Source organism: Budorcas taxicolor, chromosome 23 (genome assembly GCF_023091745.1).
Source record: "Budorcas taxicolor isolate Tak-1 chromosome 23, Takin1.1, whole genome shotgun sequence".
Classification (NCBI taxonomy): domain Eukaryota; kingdom Metazoa; phylum Chordata; class Mammalia; order Artiodactyla; family Bovidae; genus Budorcas; species Budorcas taxicolor.
The window spans coordinates 37,615,655-37,628,421 of NC_068932.1; the positions used below are offsets into that span (position 1 = coordinate 37,615,655).

Genomic DNA, 12,767 nt, shown 5'->3' on the forward strand with positions numbered 1-12,767 from the left:
TCACCAAGGATAAGTCTAATCCTTAACAATTTTCACACAGGCCAAGATTCTCTCCTTAAAAATGAATTTCCTCATTAAAAAAATAATAGTCCCTGAATCATACTTTTTCATGAGCTTTGTTTATATAAAACATATCCCCAAGTACAACACTGGTATCGTGGGTCATTCTATAGAAAGTAAATTTGGCCAAAGCATATTAAAATATCTGCAGATAATGTCATAATACTGAAAACACATGGATTCTAATACTTTTAAAAGTGCGAGAAGAGCCTCAATTATACTAATAGAAAAACTAAGAATTGTGCAACATTTAATAAATGTTAACTAAAAATGGCATGATGTTAAAAAATAAGAACTACTAAGACCTCAAATGAGAAAATAAAATTTTACACCAGACTGTGAGTGAGGTTTACTACAGAAATTTAGAAGTGAAGGAAAAAGTTGGCAAGAGCTATTTTTCCTTCTCTATTTCCTCATATTAAAAATTATTTTTTGTATTAACATTTGGGATTTTTTTTCAGAATTTCAAAATTTGTGCTCTCATAGGAAAACAACGCAACTCAGAAAAATACAAATAATAAGGAATTTTAGCTTATGAATATAAACTTGGCCAAGTATTATCTGACTCAAAATATTAAACTGAGCAATTACATGTGCTTTGTTATTTAACTGTCAATGAAGTCTTAGTAGAGACAAATATTAGACAAAAATGTATTTGGTAAAAGATTGGGGAATATATGTCTCTGTATACAGATGAACTTTTCATTGTAAATTTCCTTTAGAAGAAACAGATTTCAGTATTACACAGTATGTATTTCAGACTTTTAAAGTTAAAAAATGAGCAGCAGACGATTAGTAATATAAAATATCACTATTTTTCCACTTTAAAGACTAACTTTGTACAAATATATAAAGAAAATTCATGAAAGCAGTCAACATTTTGGGGGAGCAGACTTTAAAAAAAGTTGACATACAGTTTTGTGATACTGATTTATTTTTAAAGGGTTTTGAGTATGTAGAACAGTATAAATTGTCATCCTGGTCAAGATCTGTTCTAAGAACTCACCCCTCCTTTAGTAAATCTTATTGTGGTTCAGAACCCAAATGCAACCATCTGTTCCATTATTTATGTAACTTGAAACCAAGCCTAATTCATCATTCCTAGAATTTGCTCATTGCTCTGGGTTACCAGGCATCAGAATGATCACCTATTCCCCCCTAAATTATCTTCGGAAATAACTTCCTAGTATTTTCTTTGCTAGTATTTTAAAGACATTCAAAATCTCAACAAAACAAATCATATTTGCTTATCTTCTGCTTAAAGCTTAAACAAAGCTCAGATATTAAGACAAAAAACTAATTAAAAAAACTCATGCTGTTGTGAAGTTAATGAAGTTTCCTAAAACACATCATTCTTTAGAAAGGGACTTTGGGTCATTACTTTGGAAAAAGAGAAAGGATCTGATGGTAGAATAATATATAGTAGCAGCTTATTTTGAAACCAAGGTTCATATAGTCAAGAGTGATTTGAAGCAGCTTCTCTATAACAAACCATTTAGAGTATTAATAGCAACGCTGATTTGTTTTGCATCGATAGAGCACACATGTATTTCCAGATTAAGAAACCCTAATTGGTATCCTATCATTTTAGAGGCAACCAGTTGTTTTTAAATGTTCTAAAAACACACGTATATATGAGGTATATGCACATATTTTACATACAAAGATACATGAACATCTAGATATTCATGTACACATATATATATATAAAATATGAACCTTTTTTTTTTAGTAGTGTTTATAATGATCAGTACTCCTGCAGCTAAATGTCTATAAATTGACTTCTGAGAAACCAACCACAGTTTCAATTTTGCTTTACGAGAAACCTGTTCCTGGGGAATACGTCATGTACTTCTGAAGATACTTCTAGGCCTAAGGGAGATTAGTGGGCCAGCACCAGCACCTAAGTGAATCCTAAGTAACGGCTTATTCACGAGAATCTGGCCCATTTTCACTTTAAAGGTTTAAATTATTTATTTATTTATTTTTTAAAGGTTTAAATTATTGAGCTCACTTCAAAGGTCACTCTTGATAGTCCCTGCTAATATTTACAGGTGAAACGATTTTTCACAATGAAGGAGAGTACGTAATGAAACCTGATAGCGTGGTCTCTTTTTCAGTACCAAGCTTTTCTTCTATTTCTCGTCCTTTCGTCCTTTCTTTCTCCTTCCCTCCCCACCCCCGCCCCGCCCCTGATTATAAACGCAGTACCACCGGCTTGTTAAGTATTGGAGAATTTGCCAGCTTTCCTGGACGGCTCGTAGGGCACTCTGAGAATACTGGGCGTCTCCTCCATCACCCTGACCAGGAGGTTGTCGATGTAGTCCTCCAGCTCCCGGATGTGCGAGTCCTTCCTCCTCAGGAGCTCCTTGTGCTTCACCAGCTCCTGCAGTACCTCCTCGTAGGTCAGACTGCGATAGCCTGCAGTGGCGTCAAAGGGGTTGCTCTCCTAGAATAGGATGAAGACGGTCACTTCAACAGCGTATCAGGGGCAGATGATGAACTATTTTGAACTTCAACTTTTTTCAACCCTCGTCCCTATCCTTGGCGAGAACCCATGCGACAGTTCACAGCGTGGCTAGCCAGTTCTCCGGAGAAGGCAATGACACCCCAACTCCAGTACTCTTGACTGGGAAATCCCACGGACGGAGGAGCCTGGTAGGCTGCAGTCCATGGGGTCTTGAAGAGTCGGACACGACTGGGCGACTTCACTTTGACTTTTCACTTTCATGCACTGGAGAAGGAAACGGCAACCCACTCCAGTGTTCTTGCCTGGAGAATCCCAGCGACGGGGGAGCCTGGTGGGCTGCCGTCTATGGGGTCGCACAGAGACAGACACGACTGAAGTGACTTAGCAGCAGCCAGTTCTCAGGAAAGGACTAGAGCAGATGTACCCACGCCTTGATTAAAACTCTAAATTCTTCTAAAACCACTTTTTACACTGTGTGCAAATATCCTAGTGTTAAGAAATTGACCATATAATTTAAGATTAGATTAACAGATAAAATCTTCTATAATAAATATAATTTAAGAAGACGAAACTAAAAGATCTGTAGGAATCAACTGTAGGAAATATAAGAAGCTATTGAAAACTAGACCTTTGGACATTAATTTAGTTCTCATGGAACTGCTTCCATCAAATTAGAGTTTAATGTTATACGTTTGCCTCTTTATTGAAGATGGTTATAAGAAACAGCATTATCAAGTCTGCTTCAGATATTTGTTATGAAATGTTGCTGGCATTCGGAACTACTATATACTATTATATAATAATATTATTATGTAATAATAGTATATAATAATAATAAATCCATGGGCAATCCTTGCAAGAAGCTCCACGGGAATAACTACTATTTTAACTTATAGGCAAATAGACCTTTTCCTCCTCTGGGAAATGAGTCTATTTTTCTCCTCCTCTGGGAAATGAGTCTATTTTTCTCCTCCTAGTGCTAATACCTGTATAATTTATTTCCCTTTTTGCCCTGGTTGTCAGGAAACTCAAGAGTTCCACTACTATCATGCTAACAAGATTAGTATATCTGCATTGTCTCCCACTTCATTTATTTTGTTTAATCTTATTCTGTTGGTGAAAATTATTTTAACACAAAGGCAAAACATAAGCCAAAAAGGCAATGATTAATGTTTATTATAAAGCATCCTAATAGAAAATATTTCTCAGGAATTTCATCAAAAAAGCACTGTATCATCATCTATTTAAAGTGTGTAATACTGAGATTTTTCATTATGCAAAATGTAAAGTAGCAATCTTTATGGCATTTTATATATACTTCTATCACTACATTCAACAACTGGAATTGGTGTTCATCACTTTCTTTCCAAACATTTCCTTTGGGCTTTAAAGAAAATACACTAAAATCCTGAGGAAACGGACCTTGCTCTTAAGGACTAACTACCTAATGTATTCAGTAGAGGACTGAGAACCAGGACTGATAAATATAGACAGGTCTTTTTTTTTTCTTGTCATAGAAATTAAATTTGTATTCATTTTTTAGGATCTATTTTAATTTGCTATGCATCCAGGAGTTTTCATCAGTAAAGTCAAAGTGTAACTTTTCATCCCCTTCTCCCCCAGACCCTGTGACTGTGCAGCATCAAAGGGATAACCAAGAACACAGATACCAGTATGTTTGTGTTAGCCAAGCACACTCCCTTCTCTAGCTAGGATAAAGGCAAAAAAATTTTCTGGGCTGAAAACTTCTCCAAGCCACAAAATCCCTAAGGTGTTTTAGAGAAGACATAGCTTGCACTAGACCTTCAAAGATTCTGGAAGGTACAAATGTGTATGGGAATCTCAAGCAGTGGGCTCTGCTTATTCAGAGGAGGAAACAAAGTTCAAGGCCCAGTGGTCAATAAAGGTGATCAACAGAGTACGGCTGGGAAAGAAGGTTCAGGACAGGGCACAGAGAGAGAGAGGCTGAAACGGTGGGTTCCAAACAGGCCATCAAGGATGTCTAATGCTATCAGACTTAGTGCTATGGGAAACAGAGCCTACTGAAGGTTCTGGAAGAGAGGAAAGGTAAGTAAAGCTAAGTTCTAGCAAAATGGTATAGCAGTGGGTAAGACCATTTGGAGGAACCAATATTAGTTACAAAGTTATTTAATAGTATGTGGTACACACATCCTCAGTTGTGTCTGATTCTTTGTGACCCCACGGATTGTAGCCCGCCAGGCTCCTCTGTCCATGGAATATTCCAGGCAAGAATACTGGAGTGGGTTGCCATTTTCCTAACCTAGGGGGGATCTTCCCAAGCCAGGGATCGAACTCGAGTCTCCTGCATTGGCAGGTGGATAACACTGCGCCACCTAAGAAGCCCCCACTTAACAGTACAGACAAAAGTTAATAAGAGCCTCTACTAGGTTAACAGAATAGAAAGGATGCTAAGAGGAAGTAAATTTAAATTGTTAGACATATTAAAAATAATGTATTTTGCCATTAGAATCTGGCACAGATACAACTTTTATGAGCTGTGCTATCTTTGTCCCACAAACATTTCAAAATACTGTTTTACTACAACTAAAGGACAATTCTGGAGATATGCTGGTCTACTTTGCAGTTTCCTCTCTTTCAGAGCAATTAACCTTTTGTTAGAGTAAGTACACACACATAAGTTTATCTAATTGCTCGTAAGTAGTCTAGAGATATAAAAGTTATAATTTTCTAAACACATTCTTATTGACATTTATTACACTAAGCATGTTTCCGGGAAAAAAAAAAAAAGGTAAGAAATACCATATAGGTAAGTATATTTAAAACATTAACTGAAAATGAGCTACTCTCTTACTTTAACCAAAATAATTCTGTACAAATTTGAGACAGAAACCCACATAGGTCTCACTTTTCCTTCTCTCATAAATGAGATGTTCTCCAACTTCCCTTTCAACTCTAATATCTCCTGGTCTACAAAGTGATTTTTCTAAGCTGCATTAAAAAAAAAAAATAATGTTCAACTAATGTGATTTCATTTTTCTAATACAACATTTACTGAAAAATAGCAGTTCTTCTGAGAACTGCAGGGATTAATGAAATTAAACTAAATGAGATTCATTATCAATTGATTGTTTTACTTTTTTTCTTAATTTAACATAATAATAGTGTTAGATTGAGACTCTCTTAATGAAATTATACATTTATGAACTGATTTCTCCAAATTAATTAAGTGATACTATACACTTAGAAAATCATTTATATTGTTACATTTAACACTATACCAGCACTACCAGAGAATGTAGCTTAATTTTTAACATTTCTCTAAAATGGGGATTAAAAATATCAGAAAATTCTTTTATTTTGACATAAGTAGCTTAAATCATGCCATGATACAAGTCAATCTAAAATTTAATCTCTCAAAATAATCAATTATTATCCCACAATATTGTTCAATACTTTATAGCCATAATCTAGAATATACAAATCCACTAACTGGCATATTTTTCTCTTCACAATCATCTAATAATTATGGGGAAATAGATTTCTTGGAAATACACTTCTGAGCTTTTCAATAAATTTTCCATTTGTCCTCTTATGTGAAAATGTTACCCCAAATTTCTTTATCAAGTTTCTATGCCAAAAAAAGTAAAATCTTAGAAACACACATACTATAAACTATGTTCTGGAAAATAATAAAAAATAATTAAAAACAGTTTTATGCCTAGCTCCTGATTTATCTCGTATTTGAAAATCATGTAAACCTAATTTTAAGCATAAGATTCTTAACTGACTACACTTAATAAATACAACTATGTTTTTTATACAATTCCAAATTAAACAAAGATTAATACATATGACAGGAAATAAAAAATATTTTCTAGTTTCAAAAATTATTTTGCTTAATAACTCTCAGGCAAATATAAAAATGAATTATTTGTTCAAAAGACATTTTCAATACTATTTTTGGAAAAGCTAAAATTGAGAAATCTCCAAACTGGTAAAGAGTCAAATAACTAAACACAGGCCTCCTAAGTACTCAATATTTTTCCTCTAGCACTCCATATAGATGGCACATATGTTTTTAAGATGTCTTCTTATATTGAAATTTAATGTAAATTTTTCTCCTCTATTCCTCTTTCATAACCAATCTTTTTTATTACTACCCGACCTCTGTTAAAAATTTCCATACACAGCGATAAGAAAATAAGTATTGGGTGAGAGAAAAGAATTACTACACGAAGCTTTCTAACTGGAATTTTAAATAACTGTTGTGCAAACGACTTTGAGAATTACTAGTGATTTATTTTTACTTTACTCATAGTCTAGCCTTTTAAACTAGGAAATGTATATTTTTTACAATATTTAAATTTCAACAAAAGCACATTATCAAGACTCAAAATAACTGAAGATTTAAAGAAAGGTTGTCCTGGTAACCAAATATTGGTGGGGTACTAACTGACATCCAAAGCAACAAGAGGAGAGAGAGAGAGATAAGATGAAGGCTTGGCATTCTCTGATCATCTCATTATTGTTCTAATGAGCAACTTTGCTCTGGGAATATCATCTCAGCTACTTTCACATCTTTTGTCCTACTCTCTTCATCTCCCTTTCAGTTCTTAATTAGGCCTTAAAGAGCTCACACTGCCCTTTCAACTGGCTACTGCTCCTGTTTAAACACTGTGCTTTCACAGACAGGTGTTGGCACTAGCATATAAGACATACAAACTTAATTACAAAATACTACGTCCAGAAGGGGGAGAAAATATAACTTAGTGCATGGCTATTATTGGAGAACTTAATGTAAATTACTTCAAACATCTTATAATCTTCAACATAAAACTTGTTCAAATACTTTTTTTCAATAACGATCAGTAGGAGGATGAGCTTTCTCCTCTTAATTGTATCTTGCAGTAAATTAACAACACCTAGTAATCCTTTAACTGTCATTTAGAATAGTTAGTATTCCAGAGAAAAATAATCACACATCAAGGATTCTTTTATCACCTTTAAATCCCTTAACTAAAACAATTTTCACATTTTATTTCTTTAAAGAATTCTAAGGCTGCTTTTGCAGCAATAAATTACAAGATTTGGAAAAGTACATTTACAAGCACACAGAAATTGTAATTAAGGTTACTTAATAAACAATAGCTGCACATTAAATCAATTTTTTGATGTTGCATTTTGTTTGAGATTAAGTAACTGCCTGATAGAATTCATTTTACTATCTGATCAAAGGCTGACTTCATATATTCTGACGTTTCTTGCCAGAGTGCCATAATATCAAGACTTGAGTATTTATGAAACATCAAAACGTACAAATCATTTACATAAAACAGTGAAAACACAGTACAAAGTCCTCTGCTTCTATAATGTTTCCTACCATTTTAAAGACAACTCTGTTTAGAGTGGTTTACACAACACCATGGTTTCTTCTAGGCCTATCACATCACAGAAAATTGTGATATGTTACTGCTTTGAAAAATTCTTATTATACATCTGGATCACACACATTAAGGACAGATGGTTCAAACAGCAACCACCAGCCTCTTGGAATAAAGGCTCTATTTCTGTTACTCAGTGAGAATGTAGTTTCCTACCAAGACATGTGCCCATATTTTATAAAGTAACTTATTCTCTAGGTTTAATATGGTATTTAGAATTGATTGAAGATGTTACTGAACCTCTGAACAGAGACAGAAAACTGAACTTGAAATAACAATGAAATGAAATTAAAATATCTGAATAATCCTTGCAAAATATGCGAGTTAATTTAGCAGGTTGCTACCAAGTCTGTTAACATATTTGATTTCATTCTGACTTAGAAGGTAAATGTCCTACAGGTTCTTTCAAACACACTTTCCTGGTTAAATGGATCTCTTGCCAGGAAGTGTTTCCTATTGTTAAATATTAACAAGCAGTTTTATTTTTCCTTCAATCTTCATCACAACAACAACAACAACAACAAAATGCTAGTTTTCTCCACATGCTCTTATTTCCTAACTATTATAATGTTGACTTTGACATACAGCTTTCTTATTCATATTTAAAGAACCTGCAAACAAAATCTGTATATTCTAAATGAACTTCAATTCTAACTAAAACTGTTTGCTTATACTTCCATAGATCATACTTAAGTCATACCCTATGGTATATTTTGTATTTCTTCTTTCTCTGCAGATTACTACACTAGACCATAACCTGTGGGTAACGGACGGATTCACGGAGATGGAGGCCTTTTTAAGAATGTGCCGCAGACAGACAGCGTGCGGCTTGGTTTCTGGTAATTCTCGAACTGTCGATACAACTTACCGGAATCTTCCTGAGGTCCTCATGACTTGTCGGATTCACATGAAAACTGAGCAATAAAAGACAAGCATAAATGTTAAAAGTTTATCACAGTCCACGTGGGAGGAAACATAAAAGCAAAACATTTCAACCAGCACTGCAACAACAATTTCTAAACTCCTACACCACCTGGGTGACTGACATTTAATCCAGGATGTAAAAGAAAAACAAGATTTATGCAACATTCTATACTTTTAAACTCTGAGGGAAAACCCTTCAGTTAATACTAGAATTAAAGAATTGTATCTTTAAATATGTAGTTTCTAAATATGTTTTAATATAAGCAAATTTACCTAGTCAGCTACTTTATAAAATTAAAGTTTGTAATATTATTGTTCATTTAACACACACACACACACACCTTAGGCCTTCTGAGATAAAACTAAGGAGGATTAAATAAATTTAGGGTGGGAAGCGTGTAGAATGAAAAAGTTGAAGCCATCTTGTAAAACAATTATTCCTATAGGTGTTAGAAAAATTAACCTTTAAACATTTTCCTATCAAGGAGAATGAATTCAGAGCTGTGTGAACCATTTCTGTCATTAATGGATTTCTAAGTAGCTGGTCTTCAAAATTTAAATACCCAAATGGACCAAAACAAAATGGATTTCTTCCAAGCAGAGGACAAAAACATCACAGCTGAATGTTATAATCATTTTCCTCTTTAACACATGTCCATTAGGAAGCAGACTGCAACCAAAAAGAAGCTAAACTTCAAAGCCATCTGCTGAGTAAATATTTCATCGTTGCTATTCAAGTTTAATTTTTACCCAGCACTTAACGACTATTAGCCATCAGAACCTCTACAAAGCATTAATGTCCTAGGAACCTTTTTAATCCCCACAGCCCCCTCAAAAAGACTTCACTGTAAAAGATATATATATATATATGTATTTTTTGTTGTTGTTGTTATCTGTGCAAGTAACTGGAATCCTTTGAAGAAATTCACTTTGAAAACTTTTGACTGCATGCATGAAAAGTCTGGACACTGAAAAATACCTATTTTCACAAGTGTATGTCCCAAGCTATAAATCCACAGGGCATGTGTGCACGTATGACCACCTTGAGAAAGTTTCTCATACATCCAAGGTTTCATTTGTTATGACTAAAGGTTTGTGGTAGTAGCTACCAGAACTGGTTGTTGAACTATTATGCCTAGAACTCCTGTGGATAAATCTGGCATCTCAGTAGAGCCTGGAGACATGGTAGGGAAGATTGAGACATATTTTAAATACCAACGATGCACCATTTACAGGCCAGTTTGGCTAACACATTTTCTCATTCCCAGTACCTCACTGTTTTTATGGTGTCCTGTGTGGTCCCAGACTAGTCACTGTACCGGCAAAGCCGCAAAAGTCTGACAAAAAAGTGGCTTAGAAGAAAACAAAAACAAATCCAGAATACATCATCATGGGGTACCCCTAGGCCTACAGTGCCTCGGGAGCAGCTGATACCACGCGCGGTTCCCATCCTCCCTGGCTTTTGGTCCAAGGAGGTCAACATCAGGGACTATAGGACTCTTCTTCCTTGCCCATTATCTCAGTATGCTGTTCTCTAACAGGTCAAGAAACACATTCTACGGTGGCTTTCTCCATTCGACTGTGATACTCTCGAGGACATAACTGATGGGCTGACAGCACACCGCAGTGGTTGCAGGCAGAGAGGTGGTGGTGTGAACTCAAATCCTGCTTCTTCCCTCTACACGCTTGCCTTTGAGTGTGTCTGGGTTCTCTCATCTGTGAAACGGGAATGCTAACAGGAGGAATGCTAACAGTCCCATGTAGGACTCCTGGGAAGATCAAATGAGATGATCCCAGGTAAAACAGCACTGTGGCTAGCAGACAGCACATGTTTAGTCAATTAATTTATTGAATGAATATTTGCATATCGCTTATACTGTGCCAGACACTGTGCTAATAAGCACTTTAACCAAAATTAATTCATTTCATTTTCATAACCCTTAAGGTAGGCATGATCTTCATTTTCTAAAGAAGGAAATGAGTCACAGAGAGGTTAGGCAGCTTCTGGCAGGTGGTACAGGAGGTGAGTGGTGGAAGTGACACAGGCCTAGCCCTGTTTTCTGCTCATGGATCCACTTAGTGAGCACCGGCTACACTGCTGAGCCCTGAACACACAGGGCATGAGGCATGAGACACACAAGGTTCTGAGTAAGCACTCAGGAGATGTGCCCTTGCAGGCGGAAGAGAGCACTCCCGAGTTAAATTCTTAGACCACCTACAGGAAGGAGGCATTCTAGTGCAGCAAATGAGCCAAGGAGAGTCCAAGTCCAGGAAAAAGTAGGACTTAACAAGGCATGAAAGATAGGCTTGGCAGGCCAGAGAAAGAGCACAGGGAGGCCCTATATCGTCTGCTACTGCAAGACATCAAGGAGACCAGCGCACAGGCAGCAGGGTGGGAGGGAGCCCTTGAAGGGTAGTCATGAGGCCCCTGGAGCTGATCCACAGAGCAGTAGGTCACTTCCGACAAATTTCATCTTTCATAAATGCTACTAGATGTTTCACAGGGGCTTCCCTGGCAGCTCAGATGGTAAACAGTCTGCCTACAATGCAGGAGACCAGGATTCGATCCCTGGGTCAGGAAGATCCCCTGGAGAAGAGAACGGCAATCCACTCCAGTATTCTTGCCTGGAGAATTCCACGGAGAGAGGAGCCTGGCAGAATACATCGATCCCATCACATCCTTAAAGAATAAACAGTATTACAGCTGTATAGATCTCATTACATGTCTCAGGAATGCATTATTATACTAAGAAATAGAAATGCTCATATTATACTTATTTTAAGAAGAGTTTTAAAGGAACAAGACATTTAGGACAAAAATTTTACCAAAATCACAAAGCTAACAGTAGGTACAATCCACTGGCATTCGAAAGTGAAACTCATAGACAATCTGCAAATGGTCTGTGAATCGTCAAGAATGGTCACAACTGGAAGGGAAGGAGGTGTGGAGCACACCTGGTCTTTGCCACTGTACCTGCGTGTAACCTGAGTGTGCCCACACTCGCAGCCCAGGCAGCCATCCGAGGCCAGAGCTCTGGGACTTGAGGCCAAAGCTCTGGGACTGGCCACTGTCTGAAATCCAAAGGCAGAACCCGTCCCCTGTGGTAGGCTTTATATTCACAAACTGACGTGTCAAACACACGACCAACCCAGTCATTCACAGCTGCCTTTTTGATCTGTCCTTAAGGGGGGAAAAAGAGTTAACTGAACTGGACTGAATTAGCTTGGGGAGAAATAAAATGTCTCCATTTATCGACGTGTGGCGCTGATTCGTGATGCCTTTCCCCTGCACTGCTGTCCTCGTGGCAGACAAGACACTGAGGAATACAGGCTGACTGCTCCACTGAGTTGTTGACAGGTTAAGGAAAATCAGGTGTAAAAATAAACAGACATGATCATACTGAAAAGGTCTTATACAACTTTGAACTTTACAATTCAAAAGAAATTATTTTTCAAAATCAGGACTAAAAGAGTAAGGTGGCAGCAGGAGAATTTAGAGTACCTTTAGACTGATAAAAACATTTTTTTAAATTCATATTTTTTAAAATATTTTAAACTAATAAAATGCTTTGAGTTAACATTCTGAGGTTTTTAAGTTTAATAAAAGCTTATTTTTTTTATCTTGTGGTATTCCCAAATTTTAAAGAATTTTTAATTAACAGTACTCAAATATATTTCAAGGGATCATTCAAGAACGTCACAAAAATTTACTTTGAAGTTAGGATAAATACGGAGTAAGTAAATTAGTGAAACTTAAAACTGTCCTTCAATTTCTGCTATGGACTAGCTTCCCACAGATAAGCCAGAAAAGCAAACCAACATTTATAAAGCGATAAAACTACAGAAATCACTAAGGCATTTGGCAGTGACCTAGTTTTTTTCTTTGTCAT

The 12,767-nt window shown here is 36.2% G+C and overlaps 1 protein-coding gene across 1 annotated transcript in view; it reads right to left on the reverse strand.

The window, feature by feature from the left end:
- Positions 1 to 2,281: 2,281 nt before the first annotated feature.
- Positions 2,282 to 12,767, reverse strand: part of RAB11FIP2 (RAB11 family interacting protein 2) — a 38,798-nt gene continuing 28,312 nt past the window's right edge. The window contains exons 5-6 of the mRNA XM_052661110.1: positions 8,822 to 8,867; positions 2,282 to 2,509 (exon numbers count right to left, since the gene is read on the reverse strand). Of these exons, the coding sequence (XP_052517070.1) occupies positions 2,282 to 2,509; positions 8,822 to 8,867 (274 nt within the window). The remainder of the gene's footprint in view (positions 2,510 to 8,821; positions 8,868 to 12,767) is intronic.